We start from the raw sequence: 22,747 nt of genomic DNA, 5'->3' as shown, positions 1-22,747 counted from the left end.
GGGTACAAATTTCGCTAGAAGAGCATCACTGAATTCGGCTGAAAGGTTTGTTCATTTATTGCACCGCACCAGAAACAAGTTTTTTGCAGGTATCAATTGCATTTCAACATTTCCAAGTTTTTTCGTGGACTGTTTTTGTAATAAAAGTTGTTGCAATGATACATTGTACAGGAAAGAACGACAACAATATATACTGAAGCACATGCATCCCCTCGTTAAATCCTTTAAAATCCACCAAGTGACAACACCACCTCTTCACACATTCTTCAGTAACACCCGTTTTTCAAGTTCACTAATATCACGATAACCAATCAATACGGCGCCGTAACACTTTAGCCGCATCTTTGGGTGCAAATAAGGTGACCCCGATGTCCGACAATACATTCACAGGGTTTGCATCTTGGCCATGTTCAACTGCAACCTCATCTTCTGTCTCTTCACTGAGCATCTCCAGAAGCAAAAGTGCGCTTCCACGTTGTAGATTCAACAGCAAACACGCCTCCTTCATTCTACCAAGCAAAGTTAAGTCATAGTTAAGCAATGAAGTCACCATAAAGTGGGAGTCATCGCCTGGCAGTTTGGCGAGCACGAAGCTGCAATGATGAGACATATTAGTTCGAAATAATGTGCACTGTCTGTAGATCACTCAAAACATATCACTGGTTCCATTGCTTACGAAAGATACTGATTTTGGCTGATATGTTTCAAATGTGCAATATGAAAACTGCCGTGAAAAACTTTTCCTAGTATAAACTGGCATGCAACTATAAGATCAGAGGTTTTCAATTTTTTTGCAGTCATAGACCTTCAAGAGGTCTCTTCAAGATTTGCAGATCTTACAAATTCACCCCAATACGTTTTACCACTCAAAAAATTGGAATGCCATAACAAGACGGATATACAGAAAAGCAAATTTTGTTTGAAAAATAAAACAACAAAACAGGAGGAATAGAGCATTGAATGAGAGCGCTTCATTCATAGACCACTGGGAACCACGTAACTCGACTAAGACAACTGCACTTACTTTTTGAAGTAGTTTTCAGGTTTTGCAGAGTAAGTTCTGAACAGGGGAAATAGGTTTCTGTGCATGTCGAACCGAAGTTGATTCGCACCGCCTTCGTTGAACCTGTTTTTCATTACAACCTGCAAATTGTAAACTCAAAATGTATTTGTTGACTTAAAAATTTGCATTTGATGTGGGATGAGGCAAAAGCTGTCAGTGGAACCCTAAACGCAGACCACTGCAAGATTAAAACCATGTACAGGATTTTTCAAATAAAATCATTACTACGTTGTTTTGAACTATTGGTAGAAATACAGACGTAAACTACCTCTTTAAACAGGTGATCATCAACGTATTCAGCAATCTCATGCCAGACCCGATTGAACAGAGGTGGACACAAACTTTCCTCGAACAAGAACAGGCGGTTTTGTAGGAGTTCCAACATAGGACAGGCCGATCTTGAAACCAACATTGCCACCTGGTCATCGGGAGCTGGCATTTTGGGCCAACTGGAAAACAAACAGTTTTGGATTTCACTAGAAATAATAATTTGTTTCTAGTACATTATGTTATAAATAATCTTGGTGCCAACATAAAGAATTATTATATAAGCAATGTACTTACCAAGCTGCTTTAATGATAGCTAAAAGGTATAAACTGTGACTCTGTCTGCAGCACACTCGGAATGAATTGAATTCAAATAAACAAGTATAGGATTTAAACAAAATTTTGATAAACAACTATTAAATATTAAAATAAAGGAAAAAAGGGATGTAGACAAGTAAGCACAAAATCGCCCAAGATACTACTAGTTTTACAAAATGCAAAAAACTTGAGTTAATATGCATAAAAAATCGACAACGATTAGAAGATTTTTTAAAGTGTGCATATGCGTGTACATGAACTTACTCATCATAAGCGTATGGGTTGGATTTGAGTCCAAACTCCGTGGCGACAACTTGGATTGAATCCTTTGTTCCTTCACTGCATATCCTCTCATAAAGCTTTATCATCGATTCGAACACAGTTTCATCTGTGGATTTGTCTTGCTCCGGTAGAACTTCCTGTTGTGGGAAGGTTAAAGCAGGTTGTGGCGAGTTTGTGATTATTACAGCACATCTAAAAAAGGTTTCTACATCCTGTGGAAAACATACCTCACTTTCTCTCTCTTGTTCTGCTGGTTGGCTCAATGGCGTCTCAAGCTGGTCCTTGTGGTATTTCAGCTGGAGAAAAAACTGAAAATACAAAAAATCCACATTAGAAAATAAGCACAAGACACATAAAGCTGTCAAAACTTGTCCAAAAAACGTCAATCATATTAGAAAAAATATGTAACAAGACAGGGTAATTGCCCAAGAAGTCTTGTTCTTATTAGAAAGATGTAACAAGATAAAAAGTAAGTCAACTAATTCCATTGGTAAAGCATCTTACCAAAACCCTCATCTTAAATATAGTTTTTGTTAAATACAATGCTCACCACATTGTCAGCCCACTCCTGCAGCACCAAAGTTATATAATACGCTGCATTCAAAATGGAAAATCTCTCTTGTTTGAACTGGTTTCTCCCAATACTCCGTAGCATCTAATCACAACAGTGTCAAAGTCAGTACTAAGCAGGCAAAATCTTTCCATTCTATTTTACTTGGGTAAGACGTATTCTGAAATCGTCAAGTAATAGCAACTGAAGATCCAAAAACTGAAGTTGCCCAACAGAATTTGGAAGACTCTTGTACCTTAGAAGCAAACGCACTGTTTAATATGTTTTAAACCATTATCCAATGTTCATGGTACATGAAATGACAATATGCCTTTTCTGCACAAATGTACTGACTTAAGATGTTAAATAATTAATATCAGTGTGAACTCTTTTTAACTTGTTGTGGGAAATACTGCCCTAAGATAGTATTTTAAGGCATAATTCCAGTAATCTTCACCTGTCTGTAATAGTCAACAATAATGCAATAAATGATTCGGCACAAGCTGGAGTTTTCATCTCGTCTGCACTGTCACTGTCTTCATATTTCGAATGCCAAGCATTTTCCGATGACAGCAAGTTGTCCAACCTTTCAACGGCACCTGGTCACAAGAGTCAGTGCTAAAGTTTGTAAAGTCTAACATGGTTTTCAGTACAAAAACCTCACTCTAAAATGTCACGTTCAAAAATTTCGATGGGATTTCGATTGGATACCTACACCAGAGTTTTAAATTTACCTGAGCACCTTATAGAGCAGGTACAGTATATAATATTTTTATCAAAATCAGCAAAATACGTTTGTTAAATTTAAAAAAAGGATTTTGTAACTGAAGTTTGCAAACCATATTCATGTCATACTCCACACAAAAATATCAAGAGAAGATTCTCACATGCTTTTTCTATGTTGAGCCACTTAATAAGACATTGGGGTTGGGTGAGGATATTGATTGGACTGTGCATGTTCATCAGAGTGTCTGGCAGAGAATACGCCAACTTCATTTCTCGGTGGAACAACAAAACCTGAAAATGAACGTGTTTATTCGTTCATTGAAAAATTAGTTTTGAATTATTAACTTTATCACATTTTACTCATTTTCGTAAAACAAAAAAATTTTCTCCAAAATGTTGCTCAAAACATTCAATACATGTAGTTGTTATACACTGAAGAATACATTGAAAAAAATATTTCGCAAAACCCCACACTTATCTAAGTAATAAAGTGACCATTGGGACCATTGTCATATGCAATCACCCATCACAACACATGATTTTAGGAGTCGCACACCTCATCCACTGTGTGTGTAAAAAGTTCATCTGTTTCAATCACCTCCTGCATGTCAGTTAACAGTTTCTCATTAACAAGTTGAAGAAGTCCTTGTGTAAAAACCATCTGTAAGGTTAAAAACACCACTGAAATATGTTCAACATGATGCAAAAAACGGTTTTGCTGTTTTGTGACACTTAGGTTTAACAAACCATTATTATAACATAAAGAGCTCAGTACTTAAGGTAACCCTTTACCAAAAACAATAGAAATTAACAATTAGAAAAAAATATTAGCTGTAAATAAAACGATTTTCACAACAGTGGTAAAGTAGGAAGTCGCAGAGAAGATTTGGATTAAAAATAAAATTTAAAAAATTGTAAAAAATTTAGAAGCTTTTCTTGTGGTTCCCTTACTAGTGCATCAACATGTTCAAAGTCATGTTCGTCCAAAATTGGCTGGATCGTGTTTTCAAGAAATCCAATATGGTTTCCAATCCATTTCAATACCTTTACATAATCAACAGTACATATTTTTAATAATAATTGACAACCTACAAACCAGAGGTAAAAACAAATAACATTTTTAAGGTCCTAAAATACAAACAACACCAATTACATGACACACTTTTAAAAAATGGGCCAAAACTATAGCTCAAAATTTATTAACAATGTGTTTAAAAAACCATTATCTATTGAGTGTGACACAAACTTTCCCACACCGTCTGTCAGTTGCTAGGCTACACTTTTTACCTGGGAAAGATACCACTCAGGTTTGTGTATTGAGTTTGTTTCCCGTTTTCCTGTGAAGTGGTACCGGAACCTCTTCTTCAGTGGACGGAGAAGAAGTTGGAAGGGAAGAGGAACGTAGTCACAATCCTCTTCGATTCCAGTTTCCTCAACTGATGGCAATCGGCCAGAATCTGGTAGAGACACAACAAAGCTTAGGAATATTAAACACAGATTAAAAAGTCCATAATTGTGTCCATGAAACTTACATTTTTTTACACGTGTTTTTAAAAATTGTTATATTTTAACCAAAACATTTTAAAAAGAGAAATAAATTGTAAACTTACCTTCGGTATCCTGACTGGTTGCATTGGTTTCCATGGCAACTTCACTGTTTTCCATGAGGTCTTGTTGATTGAATCTGTTTCGCAAGTGCTTACTAGTCACAAGTCAAAGAAAGTATAAGGGAGAGCACTTAAATTACAACATCACCACAAGAACATAACTTTTTTAAATTTTTAAATTACAAGGTTTTGTTAACCTGTGATAAACAGCTTTATTGGTTTTACTTTATTGGCTTTATTGGTTAAAAGAAAATAAATAATATGGCTAAACCACAGACATCAAAAATAAGCAAATTACTCAATTATATGAACCAAGTAATTTTTAGATATGTTTTATACCAATGTAATGTTGTCATAGACACCTAATTCTTAAAGATAGATGTGTATATATAAGCCACTGTTCTTTAAAGGATACGGTAGTTCAATACGAATCAGGCTACCAAATATTTTATCAAGATTAGTAGCTGGGTCAGGAGCTGTAAAAGGACTTGGAGCAGATTTATCCAACTTCTCACTGGTTTTCGGGAGTTTATTTGGGCCCGGGTTGGATACAAACGGCCAGTTGATCTGTTTCAGAAGTCCCTCCAGCTCACTAAAAGAAAAAAAGAGTCTTACAAACACAAAAGTACAAAAGCTTGACAAGCTCACATAGAAGCACAATGAAAGGGATGCAGTGGCTTTCTTAAGATTTTAATATCACCTGCTTAACTTTTCTTTGAGAATTTTGTACCAAAACATTATGGTCTTTGTAAGGTAAGAGTCCAAGTTTAGACAGCTGGTACTTTTCTTGTTAAGTTGAGAGCTGAAACCCACGAGTAGCTTGAAAGTCTTGCATGCTTCTCCAATGCTGTCACTTAGGATGCATTGCTGAATTCCGGCACTAAAGAACACACCCAACTTTATTGCACAATATTATGCAGTCATAATGTAAGTGGTAGTTTTTTGAATCCTTTCATAACATATGCTTACTTCATCCCGCTTAATACAGAACAGTAACAATATTATTTAAAATTTGAAACAAAGTCGGAAACATCACTTCAAATTATTGAGGCCACGTTAGTTTAAAAAAATAAAAAAGTTTAATTCTCTGTTTTTTAAAGTGAACTAGTTGGCAAAATTTATAGCTTGTGTTGGTTTATAAACAAACCTGGTATCTTCCACTTTGGAAATCCATCGTAAATAAGTTCGACATTTTTCAACTGCCCCATTCCTCCTTGTACTGTCCTCATAATTTTTCTCGGCTAGTTCAGTTTTCTTTAGGTAATCGGTCACTTCTTCTTCTGCGTGCTCACGATGCAACTGCAACTCATCAGCCTCATCCAAACTGCTTCTTGCGGCATCAATGGATCCCTCTATTTTGGTTGGAACATCATTTGCTATCAGGGACAACTGAAAAATGAAATAAAAGATGAATATAAAACAGGTCCTTGTGCCATAAACTGTAATGAAGTTCATGTTAGCAGATATACAAATTTAGTAAAAGTTTTAACATAACAAATTCACACTGTTGTTTTTGAAGAGATTCAGTTTCTTACTTTATGCAATTGAAAACATAATAAAAAAAATACTTGCTACAAACGTATATTGACTAGTCTCATTAAATTATATTTTATATTGTAAATGTTTCCATATCATAAGCCAATAACTGCCGTGTAACCAATTCTTACTTGCTTTTCCAAATCCTCTTTTTTCTTCAGAACATCTGCATAAATTCGTTCAACTTTCTGCAAGTTTTTAACATCAGAACCAAAAGTGTCGTTAACAAATTTGCTTACAGCGACATTGTACGACGACATTTTTACAAACCATTTCAAACTCACCCTACAGCTACTATTACAATTCAACAGCCTTAAACAAAAAGAGCCATTTCAATGTTTTACCAGAACATCAAAAACATCTCTTTGGGTAATCTGCAAACATTGTTGACATTTTCACAAACACAAGTTTTAAACCAGAAGCACCATGAATATTAGTAATCTCCAGAAAACCTTCAACTGGCGATTTTGTGGCATAATTTTTAGAACTTATTATAAACACTATGTGAATGTTGAATGGAATGGAGCCACATCACAAACTGTAGGGATCACTGCATGACATTTGCAGTGCAAAATATATTTTCAAAATGATAAAGTCAAACACAGTTATCACTTGTTTTGCTGATCATAAATATTTGGTGGCTTATTGTTCCACATCGCCACAAAATCGGGAACTTTTCTTTTGTAAACTGCTTCTGAACCAATGGCGTAAGTCACTGGGGGAGCTTTTTTCAGGGCCTTTTTTCTATCTTTAATGCTTTGTTTCTTCATTTTCTTGATGTTGTGAATTTCTTGTTTCCGCTGAGCTTTCTCCCTGGTCGACTTCATTAAGTCTTTAAAGGATTGTGTTATTGAGGTTCCTGTCAAGTCGTTTTTCTCCAACACCTAATAACACATTACGTAGCTTATACATTGAAATCAGCGAAAACTCAGTCCAACGCGTCGATGTTTACAGCTCTGTACATGCATTGTGCAATGGAAACACTTGCACAATATTAGTCAGTAAATTCATAACTATGACATAATTATTTTCCACATGGATACAATTCCACAAACAAGACATAAAGATTATTTATCACTGCAGGCATGCCAAACTTAATGAGTCAGTTTAAAAGACAAGACAAGACTCACCGGAAAATTAAGCCATTTTTTAACGTTTGGATTTGCCAATAACCATACACTTCCCAGGGTGAATACAGTGTTGATTAAAATGTACAAAGTCACTCCACTCGCTGACCTTCCAAGGAAAAGTGGCAAGGCTATGACGGGAATGTATGGGATCACAAATGCGAACCTAAGAACAATGAAATTGCTATAATGCAACTCTGGCCAGCCTTTTTGACCAAGATTTGACTTATCTCGAGTATGGACCCAATATTAATGGGTCATTTTTAGTTGTTTTTAAAATGACAGGTTTACAAATTCCAAAGTAATCACAACCTAATGGTATTATAATAAACATTTACTTCAAACATGGCTTTTACTCAAAATTCTGTGTATATATACTTTGACTGAAAAAGGCATAACTTAAAAAAATATTAAATTTCCTTTTAACTGACTGAACATAGGAGAGATGACTAAGCATAATAATTACACAGCAAAACAAAATTACAATTGCAAATCACATAAAAATACAGTCTCACAGAAACACTGTAGAGCACTTTGACAATCAAATGCTATTTGACCTCTCACTTTTGCAAATTGGCTGAAGGAATGTTCACCATTCCACTTTTGAATTGAATGTGTAAAGATATTCCCAGCAAGCTTCCAGTGATCAAGGGGAGTAAATAATACGGATCTGGTGAACTCAGGCTTTCAAGCCACAGAAATTGTGTGGCTTCCAGCGAGGGAACGGGCACTGCTGTTATTTGGCGGAGGGCCATCATCATGGACATGAACAGGAACGGCATGGGCAGGTTTACCATTAAATCTGTAAAGTAGAAACTAATTTGAATATTTGCTCGTACGATGGAGTAAAATTAACTCTAATCAGTAGTGGAATAGATGGGTACTTAAGTAGTGTTTGTTAAACCGTGCTTCTTTGGGCCCTAGTGTATCATTTCAAGTTTCCAAGTGCATTACATAACAGTTTAAATGGAGGGCAAAAACAGTTTAAGTCAGTCTTTTATGACTAAAATCATATAGGAAATAAAGAGTTTCAATTAAGTGCAGTGAATCTTTCCAAGTGCGTCACATGCAAAGAAGTTTGGGAGCCACAGGTCTAACGTATGGCCTCGTAAGTTTAACTTAATTATCATTACTTTATGACACAAAAAGAAAACAAGTACTTCTTATTGGTCCAGTTTTGCTTTCTTTCATGTAAGTTTGCAATCTTTTCGTCGCATGCATTTGTTTGTTGTAAGACCCACTAACTTTTGCTTCTTGCAACTTTTCCAAATATTTCTAAACAGAACATTTTACAGTGTTTTATGTCAACCATATGAATTGCTCAGGAATGTATATCTGATAATATTAGCATATTACATAACGCCACATTTGTATTACATACTTGTTGTTCGGGCATTTTGTTCTGCAAGTGTATAATCTGCTTCCGCGTTTTGACGTAAACAGGCAGCATAATAGTTCGTACAATACAAGTTCCAGCTAGAATGGTCAGCCACCATGGACACCCAGTGGTGATGTAGAACCATTCAAGGCCAGTTTGGATCCAGTGGTAAGGCCACAAACCAGTTCCCAGGCCCATGTCGACAAACGGTGGGTCAACTATCGATATCGTGTCTGTGGCAACAGGAAGAACATTTGTACTGCTGACAGTAACTGTTTGTTGGGCATCGTTAAATGTTTTTGCGCTGAAAGCAAAGTTTCGAACAGCGTTGGTGTGGAATCCTTGCAATGGTTTCTGTCCCATACGGGAGTTTTGCAGAAGGGAACAGTTTCTGCAGGTCAAGGTCCTCAGCCTCATGGCTGTCACAAAACCCGCCTTTAAATGAAGCATTGTGAATCCCAATTACAGCATTGATATATATATATACAAACTGCCAGTCTAACTCTGTAAAAAATCAAAAGACAAGTTCAGTCATGGCACTGATAAAAATGGTTCGTAACTGTAAAAGCGGAAGGAATTGGCAGTAAACAAAAAAGAAACACCAATCTCTTTTAAACTTACATCTCATGATTTTTGCCACAATAATATTTTTTCAACAACAATTGTTGCAAATAAAACCATCCTTGGTAATTTTTGTAAAAACTTTTTAATTTAACTAAGACGCAATTAGGTTCAAATTAACAACCACAAGAAAAGAAAACTTGGTTTACAATTATGTTACTCAATAAAAACATCAATGTCCACCAGCATAAAACAGCAGACCAACAGTTTATCACAAATGCATTATCCAAAACTTCTTCTGCAATAATTTTGCCAAAAACAGAAAAACAATAATGAAAAAATGACTAGCGTCCAGCAAAAAGGAGTAAATATTATAGTTTTCATTCATCTTCCGCTTCACTTTCACTACCGACATCAGTAGTGTCACTTTTGGCATGCAGCAAAACATATTCCCGAGAACTGAACCCAAACTTTAACACGTCTTGCTCCCGTAGTTCCACATACCTGTTTGTCAGAAGCAACGTTAAAGAATGAAGAGAAAGCATGCAAGTTAGTCTTAGACTAGCCTTTGTGCTTCAATGCGTTCATTGTTAAGGAACGTGCCGTTCGAAGCTCCCAAGTCGATAATGTACGGTTTGACTCTTCTGCGTAATACGCCGTCCACTTCTTCTTCAATCATTCTGTGATGTTTAATATATAAAATATTATGGTGTTTACAAGCAACTAAACAGATGACTTGACATGACAGGTAACAAGTTCTAATGTTCATCACAAGTTGGTGCAGTTTAGTGCCAATTTAAGCACATTGTTTTGTAATATACTGTGGCACATTGCTTGATAACACTGGCTAACTTGTAAGCAACCAATTGATGCAACATTTATATGTGTCAAAAATTTGTACAAGTCATCATTATGCTTTTTAGGCCCTGAGATACCGTTAAGGGACAAGTTTTACAAAGAAACTTTCCCATCAAACAATGTAAAGTGATGCAAGAACACTCGATTTTCAAAAAAACAATAATGCAAGTCACTTTTTTTTACCTAAATTGGAACACAGCATGTTGTTTTGAACACGATGGGTGATCAACGGGAATATCTGCTATTCGCCGCAGACGACCAATTAAGTAGGCACTCTGTCGATGGAGGTGTAAAACCTAAAAACACCAGGTTTTCAGTGAATATTAAAATAGCAACCGACCGGCAAGGTAAACAATGATAATATATATATACTACATATGAACAAAATTACAGAAATGCCTTAACAAACTGGATTACTTTGTTTTAATACATGTCAATTTGTGGAATGTCCAGATTAACAAAATCGAAAAATAATAAGAACGCAAGGCCAAAGCATAAAATTCAAGTTTTGTGTCAAATAGCAGGGTTTTCTGGATGTTTGGGATTTGGATAAGGTTTTTTTTACATTGTTTTCCAACAAATAACGGCTTAGCAGTAAAAAAAAAAAACCTTTAGCGATTCTGTTCCCTTGAAAGGATAAAACCTCCATTTCTTTTTGGGGACTCTCGCTTCCGGGGGTTCCCTGTAATTTATCACCACCCCTCTAAATGTGTTCTTGTCTTCTGTAAGAGCTCCAGAAAGTCCAAGGTTGGGTTTTTCTTTATCTGGGGACTTTTCTTCGTCTAAAAAAAACAAGTTCAGGCAAGGGTAACATTTATCTGTTTGCTTTAAATTGCTCTAAAGCTCTAATTTTCATCTCTAAATTGTCCAAGCATTCAATATTTCATACAAAAAGAATTGGCTAAAGTCGAAGAACATATAATACAAATATATTCCTTTGGGATCTTATCTAAGATTTGGTTGTAAACCATCACCACTGCAACTTCCAAAAAGCAAATTTACTTTCAAAAGCTTCTTTTGTTTCTCCTGCTTCATCTCTTCGTTTTCTTGCCTCCAATCTTCTCTGATCGTTCATGCTTCGCTCGTCACCCCGCTGCGCACGCTCTCCCCGGCCACCTTTCACATATATACATAATCAGCATGTTTTATGACATAATCTCATTATTTGGCAATTACCCATTTGTTGCAATGTTACTTTTTGATACAAAAACTCACGTCCATTGTCTTGTGGTTCTTCTTTAACTCTTTGGTCTGGGCGATATCTTTCATGGTTGCTTCTTCTATGGTCTGTATAATGAAATAAATCATCATGTTTTTTTATAAAGTATACACAAAATTTTCATGGCAGCAAGTCAGTTTGTATTAGACAATTATAAATCTGAATAGCCATCAATTCTGTCAACTGTTGATGTCACAATCAATTATTGCGATGGAAATATAGAATCAAATAGTATTTATATATGTAGAGTACCTTCAGGGTGATGCTCATGTCTTCTTCTTTGTCTTAACACCTCCTGTCTCTGGTCAAAGTCCTCCTCCCTTTTGATGCGATCATGTCTATAACCAGAATCTCTCCTTCCAGGAGATCGCCGATAAGAAGTTGGTTCTTGTTTAATGCGAAATCTTTCATTATTACGATCCTCATCACGCTTATGTCTGCGCTCTCCAGAGTTTGATCTGTGACGCTTTTTGTGTCTTGGAATTTCAGGGCTTGATGCATGATCAGATTCCGAGCTCTGGGTTTTGTGTCTGGATCTACGTTGAGGTTGATCTCTCTCTATGCCATGGTTCCTTTTTTCTCGAGAATCCAGTTCACTATCTGAGCAGTTGTATCTGTGTTTTCTTGTTCTTTCACGCTTGTCGTGTTTTTCTTCTTTGTTCTTTTTCTCTTTCTTTCTTTTCTTTAATGGAGAAGGCGAATGAGCATCAGAGTTTGAGGAAGAACGTTTGCGGATTCTTTGTTTGTCTGATTTGGGCATTTTATTTTGTCTAATTCTGAAAAAAAGGGACAAAATATAACACGCTTGTCACCATAAACGTACTTCTGGCAAATTGTTGTGAGCAAAAACATCAAACAAATATTCTTCAACAAGATCACAAAAAGGAGACTTACATTAGTAAATAGGAAAATATTAATACACTGAAATGTTCAGTCAAGCAATATTCAATATAATTCCAAAGCGGTAACTTTTAAGTTTTTCATTACCCAGGAATTTGAAAGTTTAATTATTGTAAATCTATCACGTCACAAAACTGGTGACATTAAAAGATAATTCCTGGACTTGAACACAAGTTGCTGCAAAATGCATAACACATGAAATTATTTCATATTGATATAACCTTTTCATTTTGATGTATTAACTAGTTGGTCATTCACCAGAAACACAAATCGCAACAATGCAATTTCCAACACGGAGTCATGTTGGAGTCTAGCTTTACCACCTTTTAACACTGCCTTTCCATCAACAAAAATTGGTCTTTTTCCTTCATTTGTTACAACAAAATCCCCATTGTTTTTCATTTTTATTGTACCTTGCTGTCGTGATATTTTGTATGCAGGACCTTCAAGTGACAAATCAATGTCCACTGTGTGGTAATCAGTCGTACGTCCGAATGTGATTTCGCGGGATCGCATTAGGTAACGAACCAAGCGTCCTCTCAGCACTGCAATGGTGTGCTGGTCCATTTCCTGTCTAGGAGCTCCAGTAACACTGCTTACCAACAACTCCCACCGGGGTATCTCCTCTTCTAGCTTCTTAATCTCATTTTTTTGCTTTCGATCAGCAATTTTCAGCTCTTGTGAAATAGCATCATCTCTTTGCTGCAAGATTTCCTGATCATCGAGCATGTCCTCAGCATCGGAAAAGTTAAGAATGTGATCACCTTGTGGAAGAGGCTGTACAGTTTGGTCATCAATGAGCTGATATTTCTTCATTAATTCCCAATGCCTTTTTAGTGCTTCTGCTGTTCTGCTGTGGTGGAAAACCGATATGTTTTGGTCCAAAGAAGACTGAAATGTGTCAAGAGTTGGTTGAGAGGTGGAGGAAATTTTTGCCAAAACTTGTTCTTCACCTTTACTGTACAACGCCTTGGCATGGGCTTCACGTGCCAGTTCTTGTGGCAAAGCTTTCATTGCCTGTTTAGCCAAACCAGAAATAACAGGATCATACAACAGAGCATACCACCTCTCCTGTATCTCCTCCAGAGTGAAGTAACATGAAAATTTTACACCAAGATGAACTTGTGTTAAGTCCTGAACTTGCATTACACCATCAATAAGCATTATATCATCTGTTGGTTTCCATCGCCCCATGTCTTTAGCAGCGGCAAATGCCTGACGAGTCTTTTTCATCTTCTTTTTTTTGACAACCTTCTTGTCCCCTGCAACACTGCCAGCACTTGAGGAAGGTTTTCTTGACACTTCTTGGGGTTGTCTGTTGTGGATTTTTTTCTCAATTGTTTCTTCACTTGGTGATGCTACTTCTGCAGGCAAGGAAGTTTCCATCTCTTCCACTCCATCAAAACTTTTTCTCAACGGCGGTTTCAGAGGAAGACTACTTTCGACTAGCTCATCATCAAATTTTCTTCGTTTTATGGAGCGAGACGAATGCCGTCTATGAATCGAGCCTTCCTGCATCTCATTACTGGCCATTGTTTCGTTATTTTTCCTGTATAAATACGACACAAAATCTCCAATAAAGGTAAGGAATCATAAAATCAAATACGATATGAAATTACTGCTATTTTTGTACTGATGTTTTCACGAATGTACGTTGTAACGGATCTTAATATACTTTACTACATCAACTGATGCAACTGATCTACAGAAACAATAAGACATACAAATACAACTGAAACAAAATTGCTTTTCCAACTTTCATTACACAACACAATCAGCAAAAACACGAATGGCAGTACCGTACCGTGGCGCATTCAACCGTAACCGTAATTTTGGAAGTTTATTTTTTTTAAGATTGTTGGGATAAATATAGAAAATAAACTTAGCAAAGTCTTTTTAGACTACAACGTTTTACCTATAGTTAAAAACGTTTTACCTATAGTTACTCCAAGAAATATAAGTTGGTAATTGCACTATTGTGTAATCAGGACAAAGAATAAAAGTTTACTTGTGTTGTTTTTATTGGAAAGAATTTTGGTGAAATTAGGCCTAATTGTGAAACTAAAAAAAATAATAAGGCGTACTTGTAAACTCGGTTTGCTTAGCAAGTAACAATATAAAATATAGATGCATACCTACATTTATCCGCCAGTAATGAACCTATTGTCTAGAGCGGGTAAACACATTTCAAATGTTTGCTCACTTGCTTTGGTAAACTTGACCCAGACCACAAAAAGCCTGTTTTGTTGTATTTCTGGGAGCTGTTATTCAATAAATGTTTGTCATACAACGACACAAATATGACGTTAATAATTACTATACACGGGTAATGAAACAACAAGTTTTCCCGAGTGTAAGGGTTTTAGGGTTTCAGCTGTGAACAAATTGAGTAAGGACGAGGAAATTGCTTTGTGTACCATTGCCTACGTGACACCGCATTAGGGGCGCACCTCATATTTTCCGGTGTACATAAAGCAATATGTTAGATTTACGCACGGTCTTGATGAGTTTGATGAGTTACCAGTTTTAGAACATTCAATATTTAGTTGCAGCAATTCCATCGGAAAGGTGAAAGTTTTTTTGCAATAGGAGACTTACGAGTTCTGTTAAGCATCTTGTGAAAGTCGTGATTTTCAAACATTGGTTTATTTCTTATTCAAAGGTAAACAGAATCTTTATTAACTTAAGTTATATGAACGGATTTCGCAGTTCCGCAACAATACCTCGGTCAGATGACTGACGCAATTGTTGAATTGGAGGAAAGGGAACTTCTTCTACTCAAAGCCGCAGTTTACGGCTTGCAGTTGTTGGAGAACAACAACGAAATTGAACAAAAAAATAGAGACTTGGAAGGGGATCTTGCACAGGAAAGGGATAATATTTCCCAGTTAAAACACGATATACGGTTTAAATACCAGCCATTTTGGCAAAAGCATATGCTGCACGATGAATCTGGGCCGCCAACGCCCAAGCCCGAGTTGCAAATGGTGAGCGAAACTTCCCCTGAGGTAGAGGTCCTTTGCGACAGAATTTGCAAACTCGAAAAGGAAAATGTTGCGTTGAAACTGGGCCAGGATGATTTGCGCGAAAAAATGGAAGCGGTGAGCGAGGACCTTCAAAATACGAAACAACAAATGTCGCAGATATCCAAGGATCTTTCGAAAGCTATGGACAGCGTGGCTAAACAACAAGAAGAAATTAACTCTTTGCGTTCGCATATGTCCATTTTGCAGCAACGAAACAACAGCATCACTTCAGAACTGGAAGGAATACAAGTAAATCTAACAAACACAGGCGATTCTCACAGACAGATTGACGATATGCTGTCCGGGCTCGATAAGGCTTACAATGACGTTCTGGCTTCTTTAGATGAAACTCGTCGAAAATACCACAACTCGACTTTGATTTCCGAGTTAGGTATGGAATGCGATGAAGATTACTTTAAAAGTTTTGATGACTCATTCGACAAGCAAGAGCAAAATGGCGGCTGCGTGTTTCGTGATGAGGCTCTCGTCACGCAAAGTTGCTCGACGCAGACGCCGCAGACTGGGGAAAATCGGCCGAAGAAAACAGCAGCTACTGATGGAAGTGATACGGTTTTTCAAGCGAAACCGCTCGGAAAACCTGGAAAACCTGGAACGTTCGATCTTGACACAGCCTTACGGATCTTATCAAACACATAGTATAATACAAAAAAATCAATACGTCAAAGCTATACATTCCAATTGTACAAATGATGCATTTCAAACTTCGTCACACTTGTTTACAAAATATATGTGGTAGCTTTTTTGTAGATGTAGTTTTTGGTGCGTGGAACATTTTTTTGCCAATTGTGTTTTTTAGCTTATTTTCATGCACGCTGCTGGTAGTTTCTGATTTTGTAACGATTTATGAAAATGGATCAGAGGTGTATTCTCCACTTTAATCTTTTTTTATTGGCCACACTTTAACCACTCACGCAATCTGTTTTAATCGTCACCTTGTTGTTTTTTGTGCGTGTTTGTTGGTTTTGTAACAAAATGAGTCAAAAACAAACAACAATTTATTGTGTTAGATGTGGTTTTGCTGAATTGTGTAACCGTGCTTGTTGCACGCAAAATATTACGGCAACATATTTCATGCGTAAAAAATTCAAAAAGGGAAATTGTTAGGACCTCTCATCTGATTTATGCATAATTTGCGGAACATTCTCTAACATCCATAAGTGGAATACCGGCACAGCAAATCACTAAATTTAGAAATAATATCTAGGATTGACAGTTCTAAGTAATTACATTGGACCAAGCCCTTCAATATCGTTCTGGTTTTAACCAATGTTTATTATATCCACACAATTTGACATAGCATTAATAATTAAACTGCCGGTGCTGTCGTTAGCAATCAGCTGGTATTTTGTACGTTGGTGTAATTACCACATTCCAAATGTCAAATTGGTTCGTTTGCACAGCAGAAAGAGAGACTTGCAGGCGTTATTTATGTGATTTTAATCAATTGTGCCTCTGTGTTAACACACTATAGGTTACGTTTATAAGTATCATACACGAAATTTTATAACTTGGTTTTTCTTGGGTGATGCTTGGTACCTTAAGTCAAACCAGTTTTTAGTTAATGTTTGATGGCCAAACCTTGGCAATATTGATATTACATTACTACTCAAACAATCTCTTAGCCAGGATACAATTACGAAGTAGTTAAAAAGATTTTACAGGAAAGTTGCCTGGCAAAGTTGTCATAAACAACCATTATTATCAGAAGTTTATGAGCTAACTCAGACTCAGTGTGTGCAATGGACTGGATTTGCAGAGAACTTGTTTGTTCATAGCCACAAAAATTCAGAAATGATTTTTGAAAGTTGGATTGTTGTGGTGTTCACATTCTAATAAATAATAGCTGTTCTTACAGAAAATTAGATCTATCTTGTATATTCAAGTGCAACTAGGAAATTATGATACAGTTACTTGCATTTTTTCTTCTAAATCTTTTAGCTGGCCTTTTGAAAGACTACTTGGATTTACCAAGAAACCAATCTTTGTTACCAAAGTAATTTTTCACCATCAGTATTTGGTTTGTTTTCTGTGTAAATTTTAAAACTGTATATTTTTCTAAAGATTGGAAGCTAGGACCCACAATTGGTATTGCGTACATAAAAATTTTTGGACAATTGTTGCACTTTCTTCTGTGGTATATAGATATGGTGCTGAACACAACACAAGCCCTGGCAAAATGAAGAGATGTTTCAAGAAGTTTCAACCATTACGGATTTGCACAACGAAAGCGACCAAGCCGAAGTGGAGTTAGTGTCTCTTGTGCAAGACCAAATCCCCAAGTATACGTTACGCGCGGACTCAGTGCACGGTTACACCCAGGAGGATTGGCTTCGATATCCTGTTTTGCCTCCTAATTTTAATGTTGACCTGTCGCCCCGTCAATGCGAAGAGGTTTTTAAACTTTTTCTTCTCAGTGGTTTCCGTCATAGCCAAATGACTGAAACATATCATGACATTAGGGCTGTTACTAATTTGTTGGAAGAAAGAGAACGTGATTTAGAGTTGGCTGCCAGGATTGGGCAAAGTCTCTTGGTAAAAAATAAAGCTATCATGGAGCACAAGGAAGACCTTGAAATCAAACTTGCTGAGGCAATTGAAGAAGCATCACAGCTGAAACATGAAATAAGCTGCAAAGAAAACCTGCTGCATATTTACACTAATGATGATGCTTCCTCGCCTTCACCCACTAAGGAGCTTAGAGGTGGTAAATTGGGACCCCAAGCCCATGTTGATGTCTTGCATGAAAAAATTCGCCAACTTGAAGAGGATAATGCAGTGCTGAAGGAAGAACAGCTTAACCTACAAGAGGAAGCGGATAGCTTAGACGAAAAGGAAAATTTGCTAATTGTCAACACAGCCCAACAACTTGGTGGTCTTCATAAAGAGCTGCAAAGTGCAAATGAGCAAATTGCAAGCATTACAGAGGAGCTAACCAAGAGAAATGATGAAGCAACGAGACAGCAAGAGGAGATAGACTCACTGCTTTCTCACATTCTAAAACTGCAGCAGCGCTACAACAGCCTGACAACGGAGCATGAGGAGTTGCAGCAGGATCTCTCCACTGCTAACTTATCACAGAAAGAACTTTGTGATGCAGTGATCAACTTGGAATCCAAGTATAAAGATGTTTTGCACATTCTTGATGAAACTCGCAGGGAGTCCCACAACTTCACAACACATTCTAACAGTATGTTAAGTGATGATGGCATCGAGATGAGTTATGATGTTAAGATTCCGTTTCACCATTCTCTTGCTGCGGAGTTGGAGGAGAGTGCTTTGGACACTTCAACTCCTGCTCCAAGCATTTCAGTTGAAGCATGTACATCGAAGTCTGCAGAGAGGTCACCGAAAAAGTTGAATAAACTGACTTTACAAACTGTTCGAGTGGCTAACAGAAGCATAACATTTGCAGAAGATGAAACTATTCAAAGCACCAGCACTCCTAATAAAGAGCCTACAGCAGAGTTTACAGCACCACAGAAAACTGATACAATTCTGCCAACTTCTGTTGAAGGTAATTTTCCGATGGGAAAACCAGGCATACCTGGAACAAATGATTTAGAGGAAGCTCTTCGGCAGCTAAACATAAGACGTTTGAGATCAAAATACCTTCAAGCTAACTTAAAGGAAATGCAGAAACAGTCTCAAAAAAACCTATCGATGAGAAAATGCCAGTCTGCTCCACGTCTCCGCATTGTCAAACCGATAGAGGGTTCCAACACTTTACAACAGTGGAAAGCCTTGGCCGAAAATAAGCTCCCTCTGTTTAACGTAGGCAAGGAATCTTACAGCCCTGCGGGAGTTATGTTTAGAAAGCATTGCAAGCAGTTTGAAAATAAAACACCATTGTTGTCGTCGCCAGAGAGCTCTGAAGAAGCGACAGATGATTCTGCAACTGACTTCGGCATCATGTTTAGCGCTCCAACTCCCAGTGCAACCACCCTGTCCTCACCCATTGACGTTAGTAGCAAAATTGCTCTGGAACAGCTGACCAACATTCAAGAAGATGGAAACGATGTCATCAAAAACTTTGCGTCAACGACCCCTTTTAAGAAAAGCACAAGTTTTGTAAAGTTTTCATCCACACCTATACCCACCAACAACAGAATTCGAACCAACCCAAATACTTCTGTTGTCAATTCACTGCCAAGTGACTGGAATTACCTTCATGGAACAAATGAACTATCTCCGTCAAGCACTAGTCCTGCACATTCTTCTGGGATCAAAAACAACCCACAATGTTCAAGTTCCAAAGAAAATAGTGTGGAAGAGATTGATCCTACCGACACAGCTAAAGCAAATCTATTTTTGGGAGCTTCAGGAGCTGCAAATGTTCCGAAAAGCTTCTCTGGTGACTTTTAGTTACTTCTTTTATGTTTGCAGTGTGCTTGGATATTTAAAAAGAACTAGCAGTTTGAAATTTGAATGCAGTTTTCCTCAAACCCACAAAGACTTTTATGTGTTGCTTCTTTCATCCATTGTTTAAAATCGGCTTACACTATTTCGGACAATTTGTCGTTACACATATGCTTTAACTTCTACTTCTAATTTGTGTTATTTTGTTCCAAGTAAGTTCTTAGGAAGAGTGTTTTCTTATATCTGTCTGTGATAATCACTTTTGCTTTATTTTTGCGACAAACGTTAGCGCAGTTTTGTTTGACTGCTTACATATATCAGACTGCTGAACACTTTTGGTGTGCACTGTTTCTCTTGCATGCTTCGTCAAATAAATTTTTATGTTTATTTATATAAATATATAGACCTGTTTCACATTATTTCTGTATTGTATTATTTATTTTCTTTTGACTTTTTTCTGCTCTACAAGAAATATTAAATAGGCAATGAACCAAGTGTAATAAATTACCTGCCCCATTTTTTTATTTTATGGCCATAACAATTTTTTACATGCTTTACCTTTATAGCCCTTTGAAGTGTATAGCCTTAGCTGAGGTCAACATTCTTCTTGTCTTTGTAGTTGGCAGTTTCACAGTGTCATATGACCCAAATTTTATACTTTATACAAACACTTGATCGTAGTTTTGGTTTCATATATAGAAAAGATAGCAAAAATTGTATGTTAACGGTTATATGCAGCAGTTTGCAGTACTTGTTACAAATGATGATAATTGTTGTCATTTCTAACATTTGGTGCATGCTGTCTAGTGTTTTTATTCTTGTTTCACTTCGTTTTTTCTGCAATTAACATTATTTTCCTTACTTCCTGAAATAAACATCAGTGTTGCCTGCAAGGGTGCGGTACATTCGTAAAACTAATTCAGTGCGTGTACACACACTGCCTGCAGCTCTCTAATTCAGTGTTCTTCAGCCATTTTTGGTGTCAAGAAACCCTTAAAAGTAGTTCGGCAAATATACTGGAAACCCAATTAACAAAAACGGCACGCAGAAAGATAAACCTGCATTTTCCACAAACGCATTTCATTGAACAGGTGCCAACCACAGGTATATTTGTGGTTGGTCGCGTCATTGGCGTTAGGAGCTAAATTCAGGGGGGGGATAGACAATTTTTATCTGTCTTCGGTGCTTTCAATTTCCCGCCCTGGATAAGATTGTGGTATTGTTTCGTTTTTTATCCATACTCGCGCACATGATGCTACGTACGTAGTATAGTGCCAGCCTACAGGACTTGTTTATCACTTGGATTTATGTTTAGGGTCGTGAGTTCAAACCTCACCGGGACCGTGATTTTTCGATTCTCGTTTCCACTTGTCGGAAATTGGTGGCTGTGGTGCCAGTGAACGATATGACGAATTTAGAACACAAATCCACCAAAATTTCAAAGCTTTTAAAACCACTCGAAGCATAAATTCACAATTTTATTCTGCGTACATCTAGGCCATATTAATCTCGGAAAATAAAAGTTAATAAACAGATTGGAGGTCGATGGTTGATATATGCGGTCGTGTAATGTTTTGTCTGGAGATTGCCTCAGAAAAGGGGAATAACCGGCTACTACAAGAGACAAAAGTGTGTTTGAGAAATAAGGATTTGCTTTGCTCATATTCTAGAATCCGGATAAAAGACAACAACAACAACATACAGGATTTGTAAAAGGGGCAAATGTAGAAATAGTAGCCTATTGTTTTGCTAATAGTGTCGAGTAGCCTATTGTTCTCTTTGGAAACCACTAGAATCAGGGTTGCCATATCGTCTTTATTGTTTCAAGGGTGGTGCCTGAAAAAACTTGAGTGCTCATTTTTAATAAACGTGTTTATTTGTATCAAATTAGAATTTTCAGTGATGTGGTTTGAGGTAATTAATAATATCATTTAAAAGCCTGCAACATGGCTGAAACAAATTACAATTTACCAAGTCATAAAAAAGCAGCGTGCGTAATTTTTTCGGAAACCCAGACTATAATATGGTCTCAGGGACGTTTGGTCCTCAACCATTAATTCCAAACTTTTAACAGCAAGTTATGTTAGCTTCAAACGACGCTCACCGTGGAGTTACGGAGCTACCGCTACGCAGGTAGGAGAGGGGAATCCCCACTCGTTGTTGCCGAGACAGACATTCTGGTTAATTCCTACCATTGTGCCCACAGAGCAAGTGTAACTCACGATTTGACCTCCAGTGTATGGTCCACTGACAGTGACGTTCACATTTTGGTTGAATGGCGGGTCATTGGTGCAACCTGTTGCAAGGAAAGATGGCACTGATTTTGGTTTATTCCAGCGGACTCTCAACAGCTAGTTTTTGCCACGATTAGGCTATGCCCATAAATAAAACGGTTTGCGCCAAAAGTTTAATGAATTTTTACTATTCTAAACTTGAGTAACAGTATATGATAACCACGCACTTCCGCATGCTTCACACGTCTTCAAGCAGGCTTCACGGACGTGACTCTGGCTGCAGTATCCTCTGTTCTTGTATAGCAGGCAAGTTGCGTTGGCAACCCGGTCTTCTCAATCTGAAAGCAAAATATGTTTGAACATCACTATCTACAGTGCTTTGGCGCTTAAATAGGCAACAATGCAGATCCTACTAAGTTACCTTTTGCACATAAAGGTGACAAGAAAGTCCAATTGCCCTGAAAACAAACGTTGAAGATGATCCCCACAATCGTGTGATATTTTTGGCATTGAAACCATGCAAATTCCCCGTCATAATATGCCCTGGGTTCGGGATTGATGCCACCACTAGGTATCATAGGAGGAGCAGGGAATGCATCAGCTGTTGAAACCACCAGTTTGAATTTTTGTAAATTTAAAAGCATCTTACACAAAATACAGTGAACCCATGTATGGGATATTTTGTGTTACCGAAACCATAACCAAAACATTTTTGAAG

The 22,747-nt window shown here is 37.2% G+C and overlaps 5 protein-coding genes across 6 annotated transcripts; 1 reads left to right on the top strand and 4 right to left on the bottom strand.

Moving 5' to 3' along the window:
* Window positions 1-39: 39 nt before the first annotated feature.
* Window positions 40-6,679, bottom strand: LOC145896172 (RAD50-interacting protein 1-like). The gene is made up of 17 exons (XM_082985050.1): window positions 6,481-6,679; window positions 5,961-6,202; window positions 5,514-5,693; window positions 5,229-5,405; window positions 4,817-4,908; window positions 4,494-4,663; window positions 4,158-4,250; window positions 3,763-3,867; window positions 3,368-3,497; window positions 2,938-3,079; window positions 2,646-2,736; window positions 2,481-2,585; window positions 2,158-2,238; window positions 1,913-2,067; window positions 1,332-1,512; window positions 1,025-1,143; window positions 40-509 (listed from the first exon to the last, which is right to left on the bottom strand). The coding sequence occupies exons 1-17, from the start codon at window positions 6,607-6,609 to the stop codon at window positions 299-301; spliced, it is 2,403 nt and encodes an 800-aa protein (XP_082841176.1). The 5' UTR covers window positions 6,610-6,679; the 3' UTR covers window positions 40-298.
* Window positions 6,662-9,304, bottom strand: LOC145896174 (mitochondrial inner membrane protein OXA1L-like). Its single transcript, XM_082985052.1, has 5 exons — window positions 8,858-9,304; window positions 8,637-8,751; window positions 8,041-8,278; window positions 7,480-7,642; window positions 6,662-7,233 (listed from the first exon to the last, which is right to left on the bottom strand). Exons 1-5 carry the CDS (start codon window positions 9,302-9,304, stop codon window positions 6,958-6,960), a joined length of 1,239 nt encoding a protein of 412 aa, XP_082841178.1. The 3' UTR covers window positions 6,662-6,957.
* Window positions 9,305-9,779: 475 nt separating this feature from the next.
* LOC145896175 (uncharacterized) lies at window positions 9,780-12,289 on the bottom strand. 2 transcript variants are annotated; one of them, XM_082985056.1, is made up of 8 exons: window positions 12,129-12,267; window positions 11,745-12,044; window positions 11,489-11,560; window positions 11,276-11,389; window positions 10,883-11,055; window positions 10,457-10,569; window positions 9,982-10,095; window positions 9,780-9,919 (listed from the first exon to the last, which is right to left on the bottom strand). In XM_082985056.1, the coding sequence occupies exons 1-8, from the start codon at window positions 12,250-12,252 to the stop codon at window positions 9,796-9,798; spliced, it is 1,134 nt and encodes a 377-aa protein (XP_082841182.1). In that variant the 5' UTR covers window positions 12,253-12,267; the 3' UTR covers window positions 9,780-9,795. The 2 variants fall into 2 exon arrangements, with proteins under 2 accessions (XP_082841182.1, XP_082841181.1); XM_082985055.1 differs by having other exon boundaries at window positions 11,745-12,289.
* Window positions 12,290-12,323: 34 nt separating this feature from the next.
* On the bottom strand, window positions 12,324-14,096 carry LOC145896173 (microspherule protein 1-like). Its single transcript, XM_082985051.1, has 2 exons — window positions 14,012-14,096; window positions 12,324-13,941 (listed from the first exon to the last, which is right to left on the bottom strand). The coding sequence occupies exon 2, from the start codon at window positions 13,923-13,925 to the stop codon at window positions 12,618-12,620; it is 1,308 nt and encodes a 435-aa protein (XP_082841177.1). The 5' UTR covers window positions 13,926-13,941; window positions 14,012-14,096; the 3' UTR covers window positions 12,324-12,617.
* Window positions 14,097-17,349: 3,253 nt separating this feature from the next.
* Window positions 17,350-20,680, top strand: LOC145894630 (trafficking kinesin-binding protein 1-like). The gene is made up of 2 exons (XM_082983257.1): window positions 17,350-17,432; window positions 17,501-20,680. Exon 2 carries the CDS (start codon window positions 17,624-17,626, stop codon window positions 19,799-19,801), a length of 2,178 nt encoding a protein of 725 aa, XP_082839383.1. The 5' UTR covers window positions 17,350-17,432; window positions 17,501-17,623; the 3' UTR covers window positions 19,802-20,680.
* The last annotated feature ends 2,067 nt before the right edge of the window (window positions 20,681-22,747 follow it).

Source organism: Ascidia mentula, chromosome 3 (assembly GCF_947561715.1).
Source record: "Ascidia mentula chromosome 3, kaAscMent1.1, whole genome shotgun sequence".
NCBI classification, from domain to species: domain Eukaryota; kingdom Metazoa; phylum Chordata; class Ascidiacea; order Phlebobranchia; family Ascidiidae; genus Ascidia; species Ascidia mentula.
This window is presented reverse-complemented; position numbering and strand designations above follow the sequence as displayed.

Bases quoted from the DNA above. Each gene is read 5' to 3' on its own strand.
- LOC145896174 (XM_082985052.1), bottom strand. From the start codon at position 9,304: ATGCTTCATTTAAAGGCGGGTTTTGTGACAGCCATGAGGCTGAGGACC. The intron at 8,752-8,857 runs GTATGTAATACA...TGTTCTGTTTAG, and splicing joins ACAAAATGCCCGAACAACAA to AAATATTTGGAAAAGTTGCA. The intron at 8,279-8,636 runs GTACTTGTTTTC...TCTACTTTACAG, and splicing joins CAAAACTGGACCAATAAGAA to ATTTAATGGTAAACCTGCCC.
- LOC145896173 (XM_082985051.1), bottom strand. From the start codon at position 13,925: ATGGCCAGTAATGAGATGCAGGAAGGCTCGATTCATAGACGGCATTCG.
- LOC145896175 (XM_082985055.1), bottom strand. From the start codon at position 12,252: ATGCCCAAATCAGACAAACAAAGAATCCGCAAACGTTCTTCCTCAAAC. The intron at 11,561-11,744 runs GTACTCTACATA...TTCATTATACAG, and splicing joins ACATGAGCATCACCCTGAAG to ACCATAGAAGAAGCAACCAT. The intron at 11,390-11,488 runs GTGAGTTTTTGT...TATATGTGAAAG, and splicing joins AGAACCACAAGACAATGGAC to GTGGCCGGGGAGAGCGTGCG.
- LOC145894630 (XM_082983257.1), top strand. From the start codon at position 17,624: ATGTTTCAAGAAGTTTCAACCATTACGGATTTGCACAACGAAAGCGAC.
- LOC145896172 (XM_082985050.1), bottom strand. From the start codon at position 6,609: ATGTCGTCGTACAATGTCGCTGTAAGCAAATTTGTTAACGACACTTTT. The intron at 3,498-3,762 runs GTGTGCGACTCC...GTTCATTTTCAG, and splicing joins TTACACACACAGTGGATGAG to GTTTTGTTGTTCCACCGAGA. The intron at 1,513-1,912 runs GTAAGTTCATGT...TTTGTTTTCCAG, and splicing joins AACCCATACGCTTATGATGA to TTGGCCCAAAATGCCAGCTC.